This window comes from Heteronotia binoei, chromosome 5 (genome assembly GCF_032191835.1).
Source record: "Heteronotia binoei isolate CCM8104 ecotype False Entrance Well chromosome 5, APGP_CSIRO_Hbin_v1, whole genome shotgun sequence".
Lineage (NCBI taxonomy): Eukaryota > Metazoa > Chordata > Lepidosauria > Squamata > Gekkonidae > Heteronotia > Heteronotia binoei.
The window spans coordinates 96,455,794-96,478,804 of record NC_083227.1 but is presented as its reverse complement, the minus strand read 5'-3'; the positions used below and the strand labels follow the sequence as shown (position 1 = coordinate 96,478,804).

General features: G+C 41.8%; 2 protein-coding genes across 3 annotated transcripts in view; one reads left to right on the top strand and one right to left on the bottom strand.

The window, feature by feature from the left end:
- The window catches only part of SYN2 (synapsin II), a 454,742-nt gene that overhangs the window by 283,696 nt on the left and 148,035 nt on the right, over positions 1 to 23,011 (top strand). The gene's annotated exons all lie outside the window — the stretch shown is intronic.
- Positions 1 to 23,011, bottom strand: part of TIMP4 (TIMP metallopeptidase inhibitor 4) — a 35,562-nt gene that overhangs the window by 4,502 nt on the left and 8,049 nt on the right. Inside the window, exons 2-4 of the mRNA XM_060238297.1 lie at positions 14,891 to 14,988; positions 6,430 to 6,544; positions 5,912 to 6,036 (exon numbers count right to left, since the gene is read on the bottom strand). Of these exons, the coding sequence (XP_060094280.1) occupies positions 5,912 to 6,036; positions 6,430 to 6,544; positions 14,891 to 14,988 (338 nt within the window). The remainder of the gene's footprint in view (positions 1 to 5,911; positions 6,037 to 6,429; positions 6,545 to 14,890; positions 14,989 to 23,011) is intronic.

The following is a 23,011-nucleotide window of genomic DNA, read 5'->3' as shown; positions in this document are numbered from 1 at the left end:
GAGAACATGAGGGAAATGGCTGAGATGCTGAATGCATTTTTTTCCTCAGTCTTCACTGTGGAAGATGAGAAGTGTTTGCCTGCTCCAAAACCGCTAATTTTGAAAGGGGTGTTGAAAGACCTGAGTCAAATTGAGGTGACAAGAGAGGAGGTCCTGCAACTGATTGACGAATTAAAAACTAATAAGTCACCAGGTCCAGATGCCATACATCCAAGAATTATGAAAGAACTCAAAGTTGAACTTGTGGATCTCCTGATAAAAATATGTAATCTTTCATTGAAATCTGCCTCCATTCCTGAAGACTGGAAGGTAGCAAATGTCACCCCCATCTTTAAAAAAGGTTCCAGAGGAGATTTGGGAAATTACAGGCCAGTCAGTCTGACTTCAATACCGGGAAAGTTGGTAGAAAGCATTATCAAGGACAGAATGAGTAGGCACATTGATGAACACAAGTTATTGAGGAATACTCAGCATGGGTTCTGTAAGGGCAGATCTTGCCTCACTAACCTGTTACAGTTCTTTGAGGGGGTGATCAAACATGTGCACAAAGGGGACCCAATAGATGTTGTTTACCTGGACTTCCAGAAAGCTTTTGATAAAGTTCCTCATCAAAGGCTCCTTAGTAAGCTCGAGAGTCATGGAGTAAATGTGGATCAAAAACTGGCTAATTAATAGGAAACAGAGAGTGAGTAAAAATGGGCAGTCTTCGCAGTGGAGGACGGTAAGCGGTGGGGTGCCTCAGGGCTCAGTACTGGGTCCCATGCTCTTTAACTTGTTCATTAATGATCTGGAGTTGGGAGTAAGCAGTGAAGTGGCCAGGTTTACAGATGACACTAAATTGTTCAGGGTGGTGAGAACCAGAGAGGATTGTGAGGCACTCCAAAGGGATCTCTTGAGGCTGGGTGAGTGGGCGTCAATGTGGCAGATGAGGTTCAATGTGGCCAAGTGCAAAGTAATGCACATTGGGGCCAAGAATCCCAGCTACAAACGTGGGGTGTGAACTGGCAGAGACTGACCAAGAGAGAGATCTTGGGGTCGTGGTAGATAATTCACTGAAAATGTCAAGGCAGTGTGCGATTGCAATAAAAAAGGCCATCGCCATGCTGGGAATTATTACGAAGGGAATTGAAAAGAAATCAGCCAGTATAATGCCCCTGTATAAATCGATGATTTGGTCTCATTTGGAATACTGTGTACAATTCTGGTCACCGCATCTCAAAAAGGATATTATAGCATTGGAAAAAGTGCAAAAAAGGGCAACTAGAATGATTAACGGTTTGGAACACTTTCCCTATGAAGAAAGATTAAAACGCTTGGGGCTCTTTAGCTTGGAGAAACGTCGACTGCGGGGTGACATGATAGAGGTTTACAAGATTATGCATGGAATGGAGAAAGTAGAGAAAGAAGTACTTTTCTCCCTTTCTCACAATACAAGAACTCATGAGCATTCAATGAAATTGCTGAGCAGTCAGATTAAAACGGATAAAAGGAAGTACTTCTTCACCCAAAGGGTGATTAACATGTGGAATACACACATACACACACACATATATATATACTGTGGCTAACAGCCACTGATGGACCTCTGCTCCATATTTTTATCCAGTCCTCTCTTAAAGCTGGCTATGCTTGTAGCCGCCACCACCTGTTGTGGCAGTGAATTCCACATGTTAAACACCCTTTGGGTGAAGAAGTACAGTACTTCCTTTTATCTGTTTTAATCTGACTGCTCGACAATTTCATTGAATGCCCATGAGTAAATTGGTAAATTATATATATATATATACACATACACACACACACACACACACACACACACATACACATATATTGGCCACTGTGTGACACAGAGTGTTGGACTGGATGGGCCATTGGCCTGATTCAACATGGCTTCTCTTATGTTCTTAACATGCCTTTCCCAGAGGTGTTCCTGTCCACCTAATTTACTTTTGAACATGTAACATACATTATAAACATCATTCTAATTTGTCATTAGGAAAAAAGAATACATTAAAATATAGTGTTTTTAGTAGGAGCTGGTGGTTAGGATGTCCAAATCAGATCTGGGAGGTCCTGAGTCATATGCCCACTCTGCCCTGGCAGCTTGCTGGGAAACCTTGGACCAGTAATAGTTTCTGAGTTAACCCACCTCAGAGGTTCGTTGTGAGGATAAAAGAGAAGGGGAGAGTGTGTCAAACCACTTCAGTGTCCTTTTGGGGAGGAAGGCAGGGGATACATGATGTTAGTTAATAAATTAAGTTGATAAAAGAAGTCAACTGATTTATATGGCTAAATCTGAGTCCAGTAGCAGCTTAGAGAACAAGATTTTTGAGAGTCAAAGCTTCTTTTATCTAATCGAGGGAGCTCTAATGCTAGAAAGCTTGTGCCCCCACCCCCAAATCTTGTTGGTCTCTAAGGTGCTCCTGGGTTTGAATCTAGTTGTTCTACTATGGACCAGCACAGCTACCCTTAGAAACTTCAGGGATAGTCTGAATTGTATTAACTAGAAAGTCTGATGTGAGAAAGGAGGGCCAGTCTGGTGTAGAGGTTAAGTGTATGGACTCTTATCTGGGAGAACCGGGTTTGATTCCACACTCTTCCACTTTCAGCTGCTGGAATGGCCTTGAGTCAGCCACAGCTATCACAGAGCTGTCCTTGAAAGGGCAGCTTCTGGGAGAGCTTCTCTTAGCCCCACCTACCTCACAGGGTGTCTGTTGTGGGGGAGGAAGATAAAGGAGATTGTGAGCTGCTCTGACACCCTGAGATTCAGAGTGAAGGGTGGGATATAAATTCAATATCTACTTTCTTTAAACGAAAACTGCAATCCTGTGCATGTGTAGAGAGTAGGTGCCACAGTGCTCATTGTAGATTACTTCTGAGAAACCATGGAGAGTAAGCCCAATGAGGAAAGGCTAAGGGACTTGGGGATATTCAGTCTAGAGAAGAGGAGGTTGAAGGGGGAGACATGATTGCTCTTTTGAAGTATTAGATGGGCTGCCACTTAGAGGAGGGCTGTTCCTGCTGGCAGCAGAGGAGAAGACTAGCATAGGAAAAACTTTTTAACAGTAAGAGTTGTTCAGAAGTGCAATTGACCCCCTCACTGGCAGTCGTTAAGCAGTGGCTGGGAAAAAAATTGTCAGGGATGCTCTGGAAACCAGAACAGCAGTGCGACAGTTCAAAAACAGTTTATCAACAATTTGCCTTATGGTTTCTGTAGCTTCAAAGAGCTCTGCTTAGATGCTGCTATCAGAAGCATCGTATTTGAAAGCAAGGAAGCCTGCAGTTCCTCCCTTTCCACTCCTAAACCAGAGGCAATCCCAGCCGCTGTTTCTGCCAGATTAGTGGGATCCAACATTTCCTGTAATAAACCCACATCGCTTCAAAAATGTGCTTGATTCAAGGTCCTGATCTCTTCACCACCACCACCCCATCCCCACATACCCATATTCTCTTCTTCCCTTCGGCTTGGACTGTGCCACAACAGTTTTGAAATATGAAACACAACCAGGTCTTGGCCACATGAAAACGTAAAGCTGCCTTATACCCATCTCTCTAATTCAGGGGTGGCCAAACTGTGGCTTGGGAGCCACATATGACTCTTTCACAAACATCGTGTGACTCTTGAAGCCCCCACCAGAGAAAGCATTTGTTTCCTTAAACCACTTCTTCAAGCCAAGCCAGCCAGTGGCTTGGAGAATGCATTTAAAGTTCAAGTTACTTTCTTTCCACTCTCTCTCTCCCACCCCATCTATTTTCCTTCCTTCCTTCCTTCCTTCCTTCCTTCCTTCCTTCCTTCCTTCCTTCCTTCCTTCCTTCCTTCCTTCCTTCCTTCCTTCCTTCCTTCCTTCCTTCCTTCCTTCCTTCCTTCCTTCCTTCTCTCAGACATCTGACATTCATGTCTGGTGGCCCTCACACATCTGACATTTATTCTGTGTGGCTCTTATGTTAAGCAAGTTTGGCCACCCCTGCCCTAGTGGGTCCCATCTAACCCCCTCCCTAAAACTGCAGGAACACCTGCAAGGAATTTTCCTCTGTGTGTTGTGCTTGGGGGCTGCATTATGGTTGCACCCCCCACATCAGAATTCCAAAGGTGCATACGAACTCAAAAAGGTTGGAGTGCCCTATTGTCTCTCTGAAGGAGGCCCAGTTAGGGTTGCCAGGTTTGGGTTGGGAAATACCTGGAGATTTGGGGGAGGAGCCTGAGTTTGGGGAGAGGAATGAGATATGACTCCAGAGCCTCGTTCACAGGGTGTGTGTGTGTGTGTGTGTGTGTGTGTGTGTGTGTGTGTGAGGGAGCGCACATGCCCACAGAGAGGGCTCTGAGTGCTGCCTCTGGCACCCGTGCCATAGGTTCACCACCACTGCTATAGGAGAACACTTGAACCTTCCACAACACTCAATGGGGACCTCAGAGTAGCTGTTTTATTGCACAGTTGGTTTGAATGCACAGCAGCTGTTTTCTATTCTGCCCCAGCTCAGAGGCTCCAGCCATGCATTTATCAAATGAAGGTATCTCTGATGCCATAATTTAGTAAATTTCAGTGCAATGTTACCCTTATGAATAAGATAGAAATAAGACACTTGTAAATAAACATCCAGGGAGACTTTTTAAAAAGTTCTCCTAAAGGCTTTTCTGTGTTGCCTTTTACTGTCAAATTTGGGACCATTAGTTTATCCTATGCACATGATATGCATGTTTGCAGAACTTAAAGTGACTATTCATTCTAAAAGTGCATTTCAAAAACAGGACAGCAAAAGACTGCTGAGATACCACTTTAACCACTGGCCAACTCTCACTTTTTCCTGGGTTTGGCTCAGCCTGGGGCATTGTTAGGGGGGTTCCCACTAAATTTCTGGGAGGTTTCTCACCAAATCCTCCATGGCCCCACCTCCATAGGTAGTGATAATAGAGGTCCCTCCCTGTGATGTCACTGGCTCCTCCCTATGATGTCATTGGATCCCAGTTCTTTTAGGGACCTATCACAGCAATGCCTCTGGCCAAGCCCCAGCTCCCCCCCTACCCAGAAATTGGAAAGTCTATGCCCCTGACTTCAGTTCCATACTGGGGAGAAAGGCTGGTAAAAATGAATTAAATAAATAAAATTATTCTCATAACAACCCTGTGAGGGGAGAGAAGATTGAGAGAGTAAAACTGACCCAAGTTTACCCAATGAGCTTCATGACAAAGTAGAGATTTGAATCCAGATCTATCAAACCCCACTAACTACAGTATTACACTTCCTTATTCACACCACAGTAACATTAAAGGCTAGTGGATCCTCCAGACTAGTAAGACAATGCAAGCTGACCTAAATGGTATGGTGTGACAAGATTTTTAATGCCAAGGCAACTTGCCATGAAGATATACAACCTCTAGCAATATATACTTTATTTCAAATTAGTCTTCTAATCTATCCATTGGGACAGATTTTAACCCATCCCACTATTCCGCTGAGCAATGTGGAACAAGAGCCACTGAAGTTGGAGGAAGACTTCTTAGACTAGAGGAAGTCTCCTTGGCGGACGATTGGATCCACCTCAGTGTCTGTATTAACGGTACAATTGTAGTAAAGTGATTTAACCAATGAAATGTTTATTGTTATTTTATTCATTTATCTAATAACATTTATGTATGATATTTCTACATACTCTGCATACCAATATATTCAAGTTACCTTCAATAAAGTTACACAATTAAAAGCAATATTAAAATAATAAAAACACCACAATAAAAATAAGCAACCTTGAAAGTAATAATGCAGTAAACACAGAAAATTATTAAAGCAGCACCAAGTATATTAAATTCAAAGGTAGGCAAAACACAACATCCAAAAGAAAAGCTGGCCAGCTTCACTTCCTAATGCTCTAGGGCCAAAATGCAATCACATCTCAGTAGATACGATATACTTACTTTACAGCCACAGCCCATTTGGTATCTCTGATTTAGACTTTTCTTTTGAGAGAGAGTCAGGTCATCCCATGGTTCAATGTAATTGCACAAATGGATAAGAACTTTGCCATCATTTAAAATTTGCCCTGCAAAAACAGCAAAATAGTGTAGTTAATTCCTAACACCAGAGATGCAATCTATATCCATTAAAGGAATGAAAGTTTACTTAATTTTAGGATAAAATCTACAACTTATGCTGAAGGAAGATGGTGAACTATGGAGTCACCATGCACACAATTGCAAATTCAGTTTGCATTCAAATTAAAACATCTTCCAAAAAAAGCTATGATTGTAGTAGAAATTTCACTTAAATAAGTGTGCTAAGCTATATTGCTGTCCAAGCATTATGTATACTTGAGCTGCAAATTAAAACATTTTAAAAAGATTTCGGTGTAGCATCTGTAAAATTACCAATACTTCATCCTACTACCTGTGATGGTTTAGAACGTATATGATGCCTTTGTTTGAATGCACTGTACCTGTAAGGAGGTATTGCTTCTTGTTATTGGCTTCTAATTTCACACCACAGAGAGAAGAATCAAAAGGTGTGTAGACATATTGAACATCTTTTAGTTTTTCAAATCCTTTAAACATCTGTTTTAGAAAAACAGAAAAACAAATGTAGTTACAAGAAGGTAGTTACAAAAAGGTAGTTACAAACAATAAATTATAGGATTTTATTGCTACTATATTAAAATATTTATTATATACTAATGCTTTATTATTAATGCGTCTAATTCTCATAGTGATCCCCATCTGTGTATATTTAAATCCAGAAATAGATCCATGAACATACAGATCATTCTACAAACCTAAGTAAAGCTCCAGCTCTGCAGAAAAATCGGAAACAAACAAAAAGTACTTGCACCATTTGGGAACAGTGACCATAATGTTGTTGGTTTCACCATTTGTATAAATAGGGAGTTGCCCAAAAAGACCAACACAACCACTTTTAGCTTTAAAAGAGGTAAATTCTCTGAGATGAGGAGGCATGTGAAGAGGAAACTGAAAGGAAAGGTAAATAGGGTCAAAACCCTTGGGGAAGCTTGGAGGCTATTTCAAACTACAATCCTAGAAGCTCAGATTTTTTTTTAACAATAATAAAGTTTATTTATCTTTTGTACAAAATAATTACAAAGTGTCAACAATTTAGCATACATCAGATCTGACATATGAAAATCACAGTAAACAAGGACAAAACAAAAATTAAATGCAGATCAAAAATAGATCAGCTTTTTGTAGAATGAATTGTTAGGTACAATGTCATATTCAGCTAAGTACTTTACCAGAGGAAACCAGACAGCTACCACACAATGTTCATATGCTCAATCAAAAAATCAAAAGAATTGCATGCAATTTAATTCAGAACAAATAATTTCCACAGCCTATGAAACCATTGATCTAATAAAAGTGGAGAAGAGTTTACCCAATATGCAGCTATTGTCATTCTAGCTGCTGCAATCAAAATATTAATTAATTCAACAGCACCTTTGTTAAGCACTTGGTCTTTCCAATTGTGTAAAAGATATACATTCGGTTTTAGAGGGAGAAAGTAGCCTATAATAAGTTTGATCTGAAATTGGATTTGTTTCCAAAATTTTGAAATATGCTTACAAGTCCACCATTCATGTAAAAATGAAGCAACCTCACCACAATGTTTAAGTTATCCCTATGAAGTAATATCACAATAGCTTGAGTAAGGATTGTAGCAACATAGTATTTCTGTAAGTCCAGAAAATCCATACCAATCCAAATGGTGGAAAGCTAGTCCAAGTGAGGTTAATAAAAGGGAACACAGGTTGTGGCAAATCAAATGCAAGTCTGTGATCAGGCAGGCAAAAAGGGACTACAAGGAGCATATTGCAAAACATATAAGGACCAACAATAACATTACTTCAAATACATTAGAAGCAGGAAACCAGCCAGGGAGACAGTGGAACCCTTGGATGACCAAGGGGTAAAAGGATTACTGGATAGGGAAACGGCTGAGAAGCTGAATGCATTTTTTGCCTCTGTCTTCACTGTGGAAGATGAGAAGTGCCCACTCCAGAACTGCTGATTTCAGGATGGGCGTTGAAAGACCTGAGTCAGATTGAGGTGACAAGAGAGGTGGTCCTACAACTGATAGACAAATTAAAAACCAATAAGTCACCAGGTCCAGATGGCATACATCCAAGAATTATGAAAGAACTCAAAGTTGAACTTGTGGATCTCCTGACAAAAATATGTAATCTTTCATTGAAATCTGCCTCCATTCCTGAGGACTGGAAGGTAGCAAATGTCACCCCCATCTTTAAAAAGGGTTCCAGAGGAGATCTGGGAAATTACAGGCTAGTCAGTCTGACTTCAATACTGGGAAAGTTGGTAGAAAGCATTATCAAGGAATCTGAGTCAAGTCAAGTTCCATTATGGGTATAAGCAATGAACTTCCATTATGGGTATCATTTAATGAACTTGTGGATTTCCTAAAAAATATGTAAACTTTCATTGAAATCTGCCTCCATTCCTGAGGACTGGAAGGTAGCAAATGTCACCCCCATCTATAAAAAGGGTTCCAGAGGAGATTTGGGAAATTACAGGCCTGTCAGTCTGACTTCAATACCGGGAAAGTTGGTGGAAACTGTTATCAAAGAGAGAATTAGTAGGCACATTGCTGAACAAAAGTTATTGAGGAAGACTTAGCATGGATTCTGTAAGGGAAGATCTTGTCTCACTAACCTGTTAGAATTCTAAGGGAGTGAACAAACATGTGGACAGAGGGGACCCCATAGATGTTGTTTACTTTGACTTTCAGAAAGCTTTTGATAAAGTTCTTCATCAAAGGCTCCTCAGTAAGCTTGAGAGTCATGGGGTAAAAGGACAAGTCCTCTTGTGGGTCAAAAACTGGCTAATTAATAGGATACAGAGTGAGACTGATTTCGCACACACCACTCTCATGTTCGTCTTCTCAGCGTGACTTCCTTCCAATTTCACACTATCTGCCCTGGGGCTGCAGCAAGCATTGGCGTTTTTGCACAGCAAACAGAAAACGCTAAAAACCAATTTCTTTTCGCTGTGCAAAGACTCTGATGCTTGCTGCAGCCCCAGGGCAAATAATGTGACATCAGAAGGAAGTCATGCTGAGAAGATGAACATGAGAGCAGCGTAAGGTGAGTGTGAAATTGGTCTGAGCATAATTGGGCAATTTTCTCAGCGGAGGGTGGTAAGCAGTGGGGTACCGCAGAGTCCGATGCTTTTTAACTTGTTCATTAATTATTTGGAGTTGGGAGTAAGCAGTGAAGTGGCTAAGTTTGCAGATGACACTAAATTGTTCAGGGTGGTGAGAACCAGAGAGGATTGTGAGGCACCCCAAAGGGGTCTGTTGAGGCTGGATGAGTGGGCATCAACGTGGCAAATGAGGTTCAACGTGGCCAAGTGCAAAGTAATGCACATTGGGGCCAAAACTCCTAGCTGTAAATACAACTTGATGGGGTATGAACTGGCGGAGACGGACCAAGAGAGGGATCTTGGGGTTGTGGTAGATAACTCATTGAAAATGTCGAGTCAGTTTGTGACTGCAATAAAAAAGGCCAACGCTATGCTGACAATTATTAGGAAGCGAACTGAAAACAAATCAGCCAGTATCTCAATGCCCCTGTATAAATCAATGGTGCGGCCTCATTTGGAGTAGTGTACATTTTTTCTGGTCACCGCACCTCAAAACAGATATTATAGCATTGGAAAACATGCAAAAAAGGGCAACTAGAATGATTAAAGGGTTTGAACACTTTCCCTATGAAGAAAAGTTAAAACACTAGGGGCTCTTTATCTTGGAGAAACATCAACTAAGGAATGACATGATAAAGGTTTACAAGGTTATGCACAGGATAGAGAAGGTAGAGAAAGAACTACTTTTCTCCCTTTCTCATAATACAAGAACTCATGGACATTCAATGAAATTGCTGAGCAGTCGGGTTAGAACTGATAAAAGGAAGTACTTCTTCACCCAAAGGGTGATTCGAATTCACTGCCACAGGAGGTTGTGATGGCTGCCAGCACAGTCAGCTTCAAGAAGGGATTGGATAAACATATGGAGCAGAGGTCCATCAGTGGCTATTAGCCACAGCATATTGATGGAACTGTCTGTCTTGGGCAGTGATGCTCTGTATTCTTGGTGCTTGGGGGGGCAACATTGGAAGGGCTTCTAGTGTCCTGGCCCCACTGGGGGATCTCCTGATGGCACCTGGTTTTTTGGCCACTGTGTGACACAGAGTGTTGGACTGGATGGGCCATTGTTCTGATCCAGCATGGCTTCTCTTATGTTCTTACTCGGGGGCTTAACTTCCCCCCAAAAAATAACAGAAGTAGAACCTGTGTATTTTCCAAATGGAAACTCTCTGAGATCTCAGTGACCATTGACAGCCTTCACACCTTAGTTTCTATTAATATATGGTGGAATGGAGTGGGCAGGTGTGACAGATATGCAAGGGTTAATGCCTAACAGAGTCTGAGAACCTTTGAACAACAGGCAATTCAAATGGAACTCTGTTGAGAGAGTCTGTTACAGAATGACAGTTCGAAACTGACAGCTGAAGAAGAGACAATTGAGCACTGACTATGGACTGAAATGGAGGCTAAGAAAGTGAATGGTTCAAGGAGGATCCTCATGTAGGACAAAAATGGGAAATAGCTTCTAGTAAAGAGAAGTGATCCTGGTACAGTTAAAAAGGGAAATAGCTCTTTAAAAAAAGGAGTGATCCCTGGTCTGGGTTTGGGGAAATTAGTTGTATATTCCTGTCTTCTAAACTTTACATGTCAGTGAAACTTAGAAACCTATGTATTTAAGCCAAAACTGAAAATAAAGCCTTTTCTCAAAGTTTTAAAGACCTTGTTGAATAGCAGAAACACTTACTTATTGGCAACAAATTATTTGGTGCTTGTGTGAATACAAAATTACTTCAGTTTTATTATTGGGTTACCACATAACATTCCACCTAATTCCACCTGACCCTTTCTCCAAGAAAATAAAACATTTTATTTTGAACTTTCAAAACTTTGAACTTTCAAAAGCCTCTCGTGTGCCATTTTAAAAGCAAAACATAAAAAGGTGTTTTTGTCCCTTCCCTCAGTTCCCTGGACTACACACACACACACACACACACACAAACACATATATATCTCTTCCTGATCCCCTTTGCCATGATGGGCCATGACTCTGCCCCATCAAGCCATGAACAAACAATATCCTAGTATTCATAATGCATACACAAATAAATATTTGCTGAGATAGCTTGCCAATTATTTAAGGCTGAGTTCCAAAGTATAGTGATGGTGGAAAGTGCCATTGTCATATTTAACTTATGCTGACTCGGTGGGGTTTTAAAGGCAAGAGATGTTCAGAAGTGGTTTGCCATTGCCTGCCTTTGTGACACCCTTGGAGGTCTCCCATCCAAATACTAACCAGGGCTGATCCTTCTTATCTTCTGATATTTGATATCTCATGGGCCATCCAAGTGAGGGCTCTAAAATTATACTGAACTGTTTTTAACATGAATGGTAGAGTGACATCACCATTGCTTCAGTTGTATCACATTATCTCTAAATAATATTGAAGCATCATTAGCCTTTTTTCCTGTGAGGTTTGTCTTACCCAACACACTGCATGAAAACTTCTTAGGCAACTTATTTGTATGACTGCACATCTGCTTGTAAGCCTGAACTTTTCACTGTTTATATGTGTTCCCAAAATAAGCATTCATTCAGATGTGAATAATGTCCCAAGCATAATGTCAGTATGAGGCCCAGATGTAATTCCATGCAGGGCTTGAGATTTAGCATGCTCCTCAAATATCACTGAAATAATAAATTGCTTAAACAAACGCTTAACAAATGTTTGTTAAGTACTAAAAAAAAGCACTCCAAAACAACCCAACCAGTGTATACTATGTTCAAAGCTGAAATAAAACCAGGTGCTGAGCACCTTCTAAATGCTTGGAAAACACCTCCATAAAGGAAAATTACATTGTGATAAGTGGGGACAGTGATAGGCAGTCTTAATGTTCAATGTCCTAAGAGGATTAATATGGCTGGGATGATATATGTAATATGTTATTAGCATACTTCATGGAAAGTTTTATAAACAACGGATAAATTGTGTGCTGCCATCCTGAGACCTTCATAAGCCACTCCCAGTTAGAGCAGGCAGTAGTAACTTTGAGAGACAAATTATCTGACTCAGTACAAAACACCTTCCTGCATTCATGTGTTCATCATGACATAAACTAGACAATATTTAGTGCCATTCTAAAATGCAAAATGTTTTCTTCTTCTTTCCGTTGTCATTCATGGTTTAGGATTTTGCCCCTATTGGGATGAAAACTATCTCCCCAAATCCTGCCCTCTTCAGGCTGTACCCGCAAAACATATGAACATATGAAGCTGCCTTAAACTAAATCAGACCCTTGGTCCATCAAAGTCAGTATTGTCTACTCAGACTGGCAGCGGCTCTCCAGGGTCTCAAGCTGAGGTTTTTCACACCTATTTGCATGGACCCTTTTTTGGAGATGCCAGGGATTGAACCTGGGACCTTCTGCTTACCAAGCAGATGCTCTACCACTGAGCCACCATTCCTCCAGGTGTTTCCCAACCCAGAACTGGCAACCCTACACATCAGGGATTCTGTATAATCAAAGCTTTCTGAATCAGTTTCCCAAACGTTACCAAAATCAACAGAATCTATAAATTTCTTGCAATTATTTCTAGCTACTGTTTTAAAAATGCGTGCACATTATGTAAATGTTGTGAAAAGAATCTAAAATTAACAAAAGGAAGACCATTGATAAATTTGTTGTGAACTGGTCTTTATATCCTTATATATCCTTATATGTTAATTTTCTTTACTATAATTATATACTCTGAAGTTATCATTGTGTTTACTGGAAAAGTAAAATGTTATGTTCATAAAACAAGAGCAGCATAGACAGGAAAAAAAACCTCAAGTTGGATTAACATTTTTTAGAAAGAAAAAAGAACTATCTGATAAAATAGCTGAGATTCTTGCAAGTATGACTAAAATCAAAGTAGGTATGACAAATCAATTTCCACTGAAGTGAAAAGAAATTGTACCCACCATGTTCAAGTAGACAAAAGCATATTTTGAAAGATTCCATCTGGAAAAGATGTTCTGACTAAAACAACTCAGTCTTGTCCAAACAGGCAGTTGTCCTAGTAGACATTTTTAGAAATTCCAAACAATATTTAAGGCCAACAAATTCTGAAATCCTAACTATGTACACAAGCAAAAACTACATCTGATGATGACAGAAGGTCCATAAACTATTCCTCAACATGCAGGTGAGAGCTTGGCAATGGGGAAGGAGTGCTTAACATTTAACTTGGGAGCCATTTTTGCAATAAAAAATGCACACTTGGGAAATAAATTTAGGAATCATTTCTGTTGAGGTGCCATACTTCCCTTAGCTTGGGGGAGCTGGAGGAAGTGCTTAGATCACTGAAAGGATTAAGTAAGTGCTTCCCTAGTGCTGCTGCTATGGTGAAATTCTCAGCAGTCTGTAGTACTCTTTTTTAAAAGAAGGGGAAAATGCCGATTGATAATTTATGGTTAATGGAAAAATATATTTGAGACAATACTTAATTCATGAAGCTTGTTATGTTCTAATATCAGATATCCTCCATCAGAGTTATTGGGGGGGGGGGGTTGTCTAATGTTGAAGAGTGCCTATCTATAGGGTGCTTTATAGAACTCTACAGCACTAATAAAGAGAAACTGTAAAAACCTGTTCACCCTACATTTAATAAATTCTGTTTCCAAGAGTAGCATTCATGATTCTTCCCCTTCGTTTTCATCCTCATAAAAACTCTCTGAGGTGGGACAGTCTGAAGGAAAGTTATTGGCACAAATTAATCTCAGTGGTCTTACATGGCCTTTTAAAATATATATTTTAATATTTGTGTGAGTGTGTGTGTGCACCTGACCCCTGGGGGGCCCTGGAGTATATTCAGGGAGGTGGAGAATAAAGCCTGCCCCTGCCTTCCAGTATTCAAAGAAGGTCTCCCATCCAAGTACTTGCTAAAGTAGACTCTGGTTAGTTTCCAAGATCTGACAAGATCAGGTTTGCCTGGGCTATCCAGGTCAGGGCAATCTCACAGGATCTTAAGAATGTTCTAAAGCTTTTTGCAGTACTGCATTATTATTATTATTATTATTAGTAGTAGTAGTAGTTGTTGTTGTTGTTAAAGGCCTCATCCCATCTTACGCCAGGCTCTGGGCAATGTACAGGTATATGCCCTAAAAGGAAGTACACAAGTTAAAAACCAACACAGTAAATTAAAACTAGAAATCCCAGATGGTGTCCTATGAGGTTTTTTTTGTTCCCATTCTGAACTACCAGGGTGTCATACTGAGTGGGGGAGGGGAAAAGGAAGATAACTGTTGCTGCCTTCAACCAAAAGCCTGATCTCTGCCTTACAAGCCTTGTGGAATTGCTTGAGAACCTGCAGGGCTCTGGTGTCATTTAGCAGAGAGTTCCACCAGGTTAGGGCCATGACTGAAAAGGCCCTGGCCCTGGTTAAGGACAGCCGGACCTCCCTAAGGCCAGGGATCACCAGTACATTATCAGTGGAGTGTAAAGCTCTCCTGGGACATACTGGAGGAGACAGTCCTGCAGATACATTGGTCCCAGAGCATTCAAGGCCTTAAAGGTCAAAATGAGGAATTTGAACCTGACTCGGTATTCCACAGGGAGCCTGTGCAGTTGGCGCAGCACTGATTGAATATGTGCTGTCTGTGACATTTCCATTAGGGCTCACGCCACAGCATTCTGGGCCTGCTGAAGTTTCCTGGTCAGTCCCAAGGGTAGGCCAGAGTTCAGCAAGTTACAGGAGTCATTCGAAGCAGAAAGCCATTGATTTGCCTCTAAATAAACAAATGATTACATTTACCTTGATTTGTTTGATTTCATATTGGATCATCTTGTGAGTGTCAAGAGGGTCATCATTTGCTGGAACCACCTTTTCATTGGAAATTTTTGCTCGAATCACTGCGACAAAGAAAAAAATAGCACAATACATGCTTTTATATTTATTTTTACATTCTGTTTCTTGTGTCATATAGTATTTATACTTAAAGTACATTTAATGTTAAAAAATATTTAGTATTGCTTAAACAGAGGAGTGGAGAACCACATACATTACTTGAACTCCTCAGAGTGGAATAAAAATTAGATAAACTAGAGGAGGCAACAACTGCTGGATTCCAGAAATAAATTTTGCATAATCTAATTCACAGAATCATAGAATCATAGAGTTGGAAGGGACCTCTAGGGTCATCTAGTCCAACCCCCTGCACAATGCAGGAAACTTACAAACACCTCCCCCTAAATTCACAGGATCTTCATTGCTGTCAGATGGCCATCTAGCCTCTGTTTAAAAACCGCCAAGGAAGGAGAGCCCACCACCTCCCGAGGAAGCCTGTTCCACTGAGGAATCACTTTAATGGTCAGGAAATTCTTCCTAATGTTGAGCCAGAAACTCTTTTGATTTAATTTCAACCCATTGGTTCTGGCCCTACCTTCCAGGACCACAGAAAACAATTCCACACCATCCTCTATATGACAGCCCTTCATGCACTTGAAGATGGTGATCATATCACTTCTCAGCTGCCTCCTCTCCAGCCTAAACATCCCCAGCTCCTTCAACTTTTCCTCATAGAACTTGGTCTCCAGATCCCTCACCACCTTTGTCGCCCTGCTCTGGACCCGTTCCAGCTTGTCTATATCCTTCTTAAAATGTGGTGCCCAAAACTGAACACAATACTCCAGGTGAGGTCTTACCAGGGCAGAGTAAAACGATACCATCACATCATGTGATCTGGACACTATACTTCTGTTGATACAGTCCAAAATTGCATTTACCTTTTTAGCCACCGCATCACACTGTTGATATGTTCAGCGTATTATCCACTAAGACCCCTTGATCCTTTTCTCACATACTACTGCTAAGACAAGTCTCCCCCATCCTATAACCCTACATTGGATTTTTCCTACCTAAATGCAGAACTTTACATTTATCCCTATTAAAATTCATTTTATTGATTTTAGCCCAGTTTTCCAGCCTTTCGAGGTCATCCTGTATCCTATTTCTGTCTTCTTCTGTGTTTGCAACCCCTGCCAATTTCATATCATCTGCAAATTTAATAAGCATTTCTTCTATTCCTTCATCCAAATCACTGATAAAGATGTTGAACAAAACAGGTCCCAGGACAGATCCTTGTTCATTTGAATATCTTCATTTGATGAATATTATTCTTTTGAATATCTTCAAACTTCCATAAAAGCAGTCCAGACTCTGTCTCAGCTTCTGGATTAATGCAGAATGAGGGGAAAAGGAAATATAGAGGTACATGGGACTGATTTTCCACTAGCCTTTTATTGTGTTCCGATAGAGAAAGAACAACAGCAGTGTCTCAGTAGGGAACATCTTGTCTTCCTTTATTTATCAGGGACTTTTCATCCTTCTTTTGGGGACTAGAGCAACAGCCTACAGATTAACTTGTATTGAGTCCTTTTTGCCTAGGAGAGGAATCTTGAGGTTCACACAGTACAGTGTACACAGGATGGGTCTCAGTTTCCCATTCTGCATATCAGTCAGACATGAATTGAAGTTCCACAAGTGCTGCACGTCAGTATCCAGTTCGAGTTGGACATGTAGTGCATTTGGAGAAGGATCTTCAGCATTTTCCCTTGCATCTTTTTCCTGACCTAAAAAGGCACTAATGGGCTGCTATTTGGCCCACTGAGAAAACCTATTCCAAGGAATATGGAGGTTTTCCCAATGGGCCAAATGGTTCCTCACTGGACAGTTTCAGGAATGAAAAATGGCACAGGTGGACTACCCTTCTTGATTGTACCATGCATATGAAAACTAAAGAGAACTTGCAACTCCTATTGAACTGCTACACACAGTGGAGACCCTAGACCCTAACTATGTATGCCATAATGTGTGAATTGGCCATTATAAAGTGTGAATCAACTTCAAGGCTGTGAGGACTTTGCCTAAGGCACTCACATTCCTCTCCCAACTGGCCTACTGCAATATATATAGTTAGTTACACTTGGGTCTCTAATGCTTTTCTTTTTGCTAAGAAAATGAAAGAGAATTATAAGGTTGCCAGCCTCCAAGTGGTAGCTGGAAATCTCCCAGTATTACAACTGATCACCAGACAAGAGATCAGTTCACCTGAAGAAAATGGCCACTTCAGAAGGTGAATCTATGATATTATACTTCATTGAAGACCATCCCCTACCAAAATCCCATCCTCCTCAGGCTCCTCCCCCAAAATCTCCAGGCATTTCCCAGCCCAGAGCTGACAATCCTAAGTATAACTGATGTACATTGTGCTTTTGAGAAGTAACATATGCAAGAAGAAAAAACTCTTGTTCTGAATAGGGGATCCCACCACTGCCTCAGCACAATGCTGGAAAATCTGGGAGGGCAGTGCCTGAGCAGCGAAGAGAGATGTGATATTATTTGCTGGTGATGCTCTTGCCTACCTTTCCCCCCAAAAGTCTCTATGGTCTTTATCTTAGAGACTCGGGGAAATTCTGAGTGTAAGTACTCTCTCACTCCTCAGTTACTCAGAGGCAGGAAGCTGGGGCTAATCATTCCCTACCTTGAGTGGGTAAATGGGAGACCTAGCCCCAAAGATTTTCCAATTTAAATAAAATGACAGGATTGGGAGGGCGGTCTCTGCAAGCAAAATGGCAACTTCAGCCTCACAGGTTCGTATATCACTTTGCATTCAGACACTTTTTGGGGACAAATATTCCAGATTCTCTAATAGCTATTTTTGGACTAAATAGTTAACTAGAAGGAGAAGGAAAAAAATCTCCTGACACAAATGAGGTTGATGACCTCTTTCTGGTCATCAACCACTTCACCTCTGAAGGCATCTCTGAAGTATATATGGTAGCTCACTAAGATCATGGCTTGTGAGTAAGGTTGCCAAGTCTAACTCAAAACATCTGGGGACTTTGGGGGTGGAGCCAAGAGACTCCCATTCCCTAAAATAAATAAATAAAAATATAGCAGTTCAGTCTCCCTGAATACAGTCTTCATTTCCTCACCCCCCCCCCCAGCAGCTGCACATTCTCTCTCTCTCTCTCTCTCTCTCTCTCTCTCTCTCTCTCACACACACACACACACACACACAAAGCAGCCAAATTAAAAAGTTTGCAATCCCACACTTTTGTGATCTTATTGGGGCAATTTGCTCACAGAGTTGTTGAATATAATATTCAACCACGTTCTTCAGATTAACACAGGTTCTAGTTTACTCTTTACCCTCTATTTTACTGTGCAAATGACTTCTGACAAGAATGTAAAACAAACGCTCCGTTTGTTGTGCTGGTTTCCCTTTTTTTCTAGCAGTTCACTGGGAGCAGCCATGTTGCTCTGCCGGCTTGCCCTGCCCCCATACAACCTGGCTCCTACAGATCTGAAGGCACATACACCTTCTAAAAAGTGGAAAGGCATGTGATGGCTGTTGGGGCAGGGCTTTCTCCCCCCTTGCCAGCTGATTGGGGGTGGGAAAGAGCATGCAAAATGGGGAATCTCTTGCTGGGACCTTGGTATTGGGAGGCCTACTTGTGAGGCAGCCCTTCTATAGGCACAACCAGTGGCTGTTCTTCTTTATACCACTTGTTCTTTCAATTAAATTGTTGAATTCCCATCTTTTCTTCAATTCCCATCATTTAGCTATCTCCTTAAAGTTTCTTGTAGCAGTAGTACAGATGTTTCACCACCATTTTCACAGAACTCATAAAAGATCCACAAGATATTGAATCAGATGTGCTATCCCTCACCTCATCAGATGCAAGCCCCTTCTATAACTGTGAATGTTTTACTAGAACAAACTGGGTGCAACAGAGACCACTGTGGTGCAGGAATAATTTTCTCCTTGCACCGACCCAGCTATCAGCAAATACTGCAAATTCCCTCAGCTTGTTTATCAGAGAAAGGAAGTCAAGCATGTGGCTAGAATGGGACAGTCTACAGAAAAAAATTCCTCTGCTCCCTAGCCCTGCCCATCCAGAGACTCTGAGGATAATTATATCTAAGTGAAATATGCACATTTTATTGCAATTCAGTGACATGTGATGCATTTTTAAAAGGCCATAATGAAGCATAAAATGATATTTGTGAGCCCACGGTATTTTTAAACATTTATATAATGGCTTCTAGAGAAATTATGTAGTTTAGTCTCCACTACACTATCGTGAAAGACCAGCTGTAGCTATTTTTGTCTTGTAACCCTGAAGAAAATGCAGACCTCTAAGGGCATGGTTAACCAACATTGTAATAATACTACTACTACTACTAATAATAATACTTTTTATTAATATCCCACCCTCCCCGCCAAAGCAGGCTCAGGGCAGCTCACAACATATTAATTCAATATAATACAATAAAATCATATAATTCAATAAATACTACATTATAAAACCATCGTTTAAATCAACATTCCAATTAAAATTAAAATTTATGGTGCTAAATTTCAGGTTTTTAATAAATTGATGGCGGAATACAACAGCAGCGAATCTATCCTTAACTCAGCATTCAGCGAGGCCATCTTAAAAAGAGTAGTCTTGCAGGCCCTGCGGAATTGCTCAAGACTCTGCAGGGCCCGCACTTAATCCGGAAGTTGATTCCACAAGTGTGGAGCTGCGATAGAGAAGGCCCGTTCCCTTGTGTTCTTCAATTTGGCCTCCCTCGGCCAGGGATGTTCAGCTGGTTCTTTCCCACTGACCTCAGTGCTCTCTGGGGTTTGTATGGGGAGAGACGGTCCCTCAGGTAGGCAGGCCCTTGACCATATAGGGCTTTAAAGGTAATAACCAGCATTTTGTACCGGACCCCGTATGCAACCGGCAGCCAGTGCAGCCTGTGCAGCCCTGGCTGTATGTGCTCCCACTTCAGGAGCCCTAACAATAGTCTAGCCGCTGTGTTCTGCACCAGCTGCAGCTTCCGGGTTCGGCACAAAGGCAGCCCCATGTAGAGGGCATTACAGTAATCCAGTCTTGAGGAGCAACGTGATTTTATCTGCAAAAAATTTTGCAAAAGCCTCACAGCCTATCTCTAATTCTCTCACATTTGGTCTGCCTTGAGGCAGTGTTGTAAGGTTCCTAAGTATACTAAATAATTGTGCTGGGCGCGAATTTGCAGACGCAATCCTAGCCACAAAGTAGTCCTTCTTTGTGGCTTTGACTGCCATCTCATAAGACCTCATAAACGTTCTGTAGGATGTTCTCGTCGCTTCGTCACAAGTATGCCACCACCGCCTCTCTAGTCGTCTTAGCCCTTGTTTCAGCTGCCATAGCTCCGTGGTGCACCATGGAGCCAGCTTCACACGAGGGCGCAGAGGACGTTGGGGGGCGATCTCGTTGATGGCCCTGGATAGCCGGCCATGCCAAGCCTCAACCACGTCATCAAGGGAATCACCAGGGGGCCAGGGATCCCACAGGGCCATTTGGAACCGCTCAGGGTCCATCAGACTCTGCAGGCGAGCCAAAATAGGCTCTCCACCCATACAGGGTTGGGGTGGCACCTTCACACGGGCCTTGAGGGCAAGGTGATCCGACCATGGCACCGCTTCTGCGGCAATATCGTCCACCAAAATCCCGGATGCAAAGATCAAATCTAACATGTGACCAGCCTGGTGTGTGGGAGTTATAACAAATTGGGAGAGTCCCGGTGTCACCATGGAAGACACTAGGCCCATCACCAGATTGGAGGCCGTGTCATCGGCATGGACATTGAAATCACCCAGGACCATCAGCCCTGGGTATCCCAACGCCCAGCCTGGCTCAGCCTCCATCAGGGATGGTAAGGTGCTGGCCAGTGTGTTAGGCAGACGGTACACCAGCCAGACCGCCAACCCCTCCCCAACATCCCACGCCAGTCCGGCACATTCAATACCATTGATCATTGGGGCCAGAAGAGCCCGGAAGGAGTAATCCTCCCGTATGAATAGCGCCACCCCTCCCCCCTGCCCGCTAGTCCATGATTGGTGAAAGACCAAGTAACCCGGGGGAGTCATCTGAGAGAGAGCCACTGTCTCCCCATCTTGCACCCAGGTCTCGATCATGCAAGCCAGGTCCATATCCTGCTTGAGCAGGAACTCCCTAAGGATCGAGGTCTTATTATTTATGGACCTGGCATTACATAACACCAATGACAGAGGCGGGCTATTCTTCTTAGCCCCACTACCTGTCACCGTCGGGATGGGACACAGACTGGAAGGAGGCTAAGCACTGTTTTGTCTCCGTCTCCTTCCCTTATAATTCTCTGCTCCCACCCTCATACCTTCCCCTCCCCAGGAGCACTGGAATCCCCAGGTCGGGCATCCACACCTGCGTCCGGTGTGGCCGTCACTAATACCAAGATGACCTCACCTCCACCTATATTATCTTTAAAACTTAACCCCCCCCCCACTCCCCAATTGTCCGGCACACTCCTAATTTAATCAATAGTTAATTTAATTTAAAAGACCCACCCTAAAACTCCCCTCTAATTGATTAGCCAAAAAATAGTTAATTTCATCAATAACATATTAATAAATAAACCCCCCCAATTTCAATCCCCAACAATTACATATATAATCTGCAGTGCTAAGCAATTAAATAGTATCTAATTAAATAACTAATAACAATTCTAATTCATTTAGTGACCAGCAATATAAAACAGTTATCTCAGTGGAGAGTGGAGTGGAAGTCAAAGTTACCAGTAGGGAGGTAGATATTAAGTGCTCTTCTGAAAGTGCCAGTGCTCATAGATGTTCATAAAGTTCATAATGATGAAGGCACTGCTGTATGTGGCTATGTGGGCTGTCTATTCCTGTTTTTGTTTGGCACTGTGTAAGTCTCTTCTAGCAAGAATTAAGCATCATGAAAATTATTAGTGGTAGCTATCCATTTCAGGTCTTCACTGTTTTCTGCCAGTAATGTGATGTCATCAAGATATCTCAAATTGTTAATGTTCCTCCCACCACTTTTATCTATATATAATCCAGATTTCCTTGTGAGATGATCTGCATATAGATTGAACATCCTTACATACACCTTTGCCAATTGACAACCATTCCATTTCTCCATATTCTGTCCTAACAGTAGCCTCTTGTCCACAGTATAAGATGCATATCAAAGCAAATTAAGATGTTGCAGCACACTCATTTTTTTTCAAACCAACCACCAAGGAAAGGAAAGGAAAAGTCCCCTGTGCAAGCACTAGTCGTTTCTGACTCTGGGGTGACGTTGCTTTCGCAATGTTTTCACGGCCGACTCTTTACAGGGTGGTTTGCCATTGCCTTCCCCAGTCCTCTACGCTTTCCCCCCAGCAAGCTGGGGACTCAATTGAGTCAACCTCGGGCGGCTACCTGAATCCAGCTTTCGCTGGGATAGAACTCAGGTGGTGAGCAGAGAGTTCAGATCACAGTACTGTAGTACTGCTGCTTTACCACCAAAGAGAACCACTAATGCCCTTTGGAGAAACTGACTAACTGCAAATACTGCTGGGATCATTGGTTCCAGATAATATGAAGTGAACGATCAGATGAAGGCTGACACCGAAACATGGCTTAGCCATCACTGACACACATAAGTCCACTCACCACATTAAGGTGTGTGTCCAAGAGGGAGAGTATATTTTAGATACCTCTTAATCAATTGGAGTTCACTTTTAGAAACATATAATAAGGGAGAAAATATAAAACACAGTTCTTTCTAAACTTTTAAATGACAACACTTAATCATGCTATAGGCAGAACCTGAGGAGATATGGAGTTAGATTCAAATGCTCTACCAGCACATAATAGCATTTATGCCAGTAGAACAGCACTTCCTTTGGTGGAGGAAGGTGGTGATTTTCACTGATTTCCCATCTTACTATGACTTCCCTTTTAGCCAAGCTACACATGTTAACATGCTATATCACTGACTGGGTTTACTTCCTACATTTATTATGTACCCTAAGCCACTATTCTTAACTCACCAAAAAAATGCCTAGTCTATA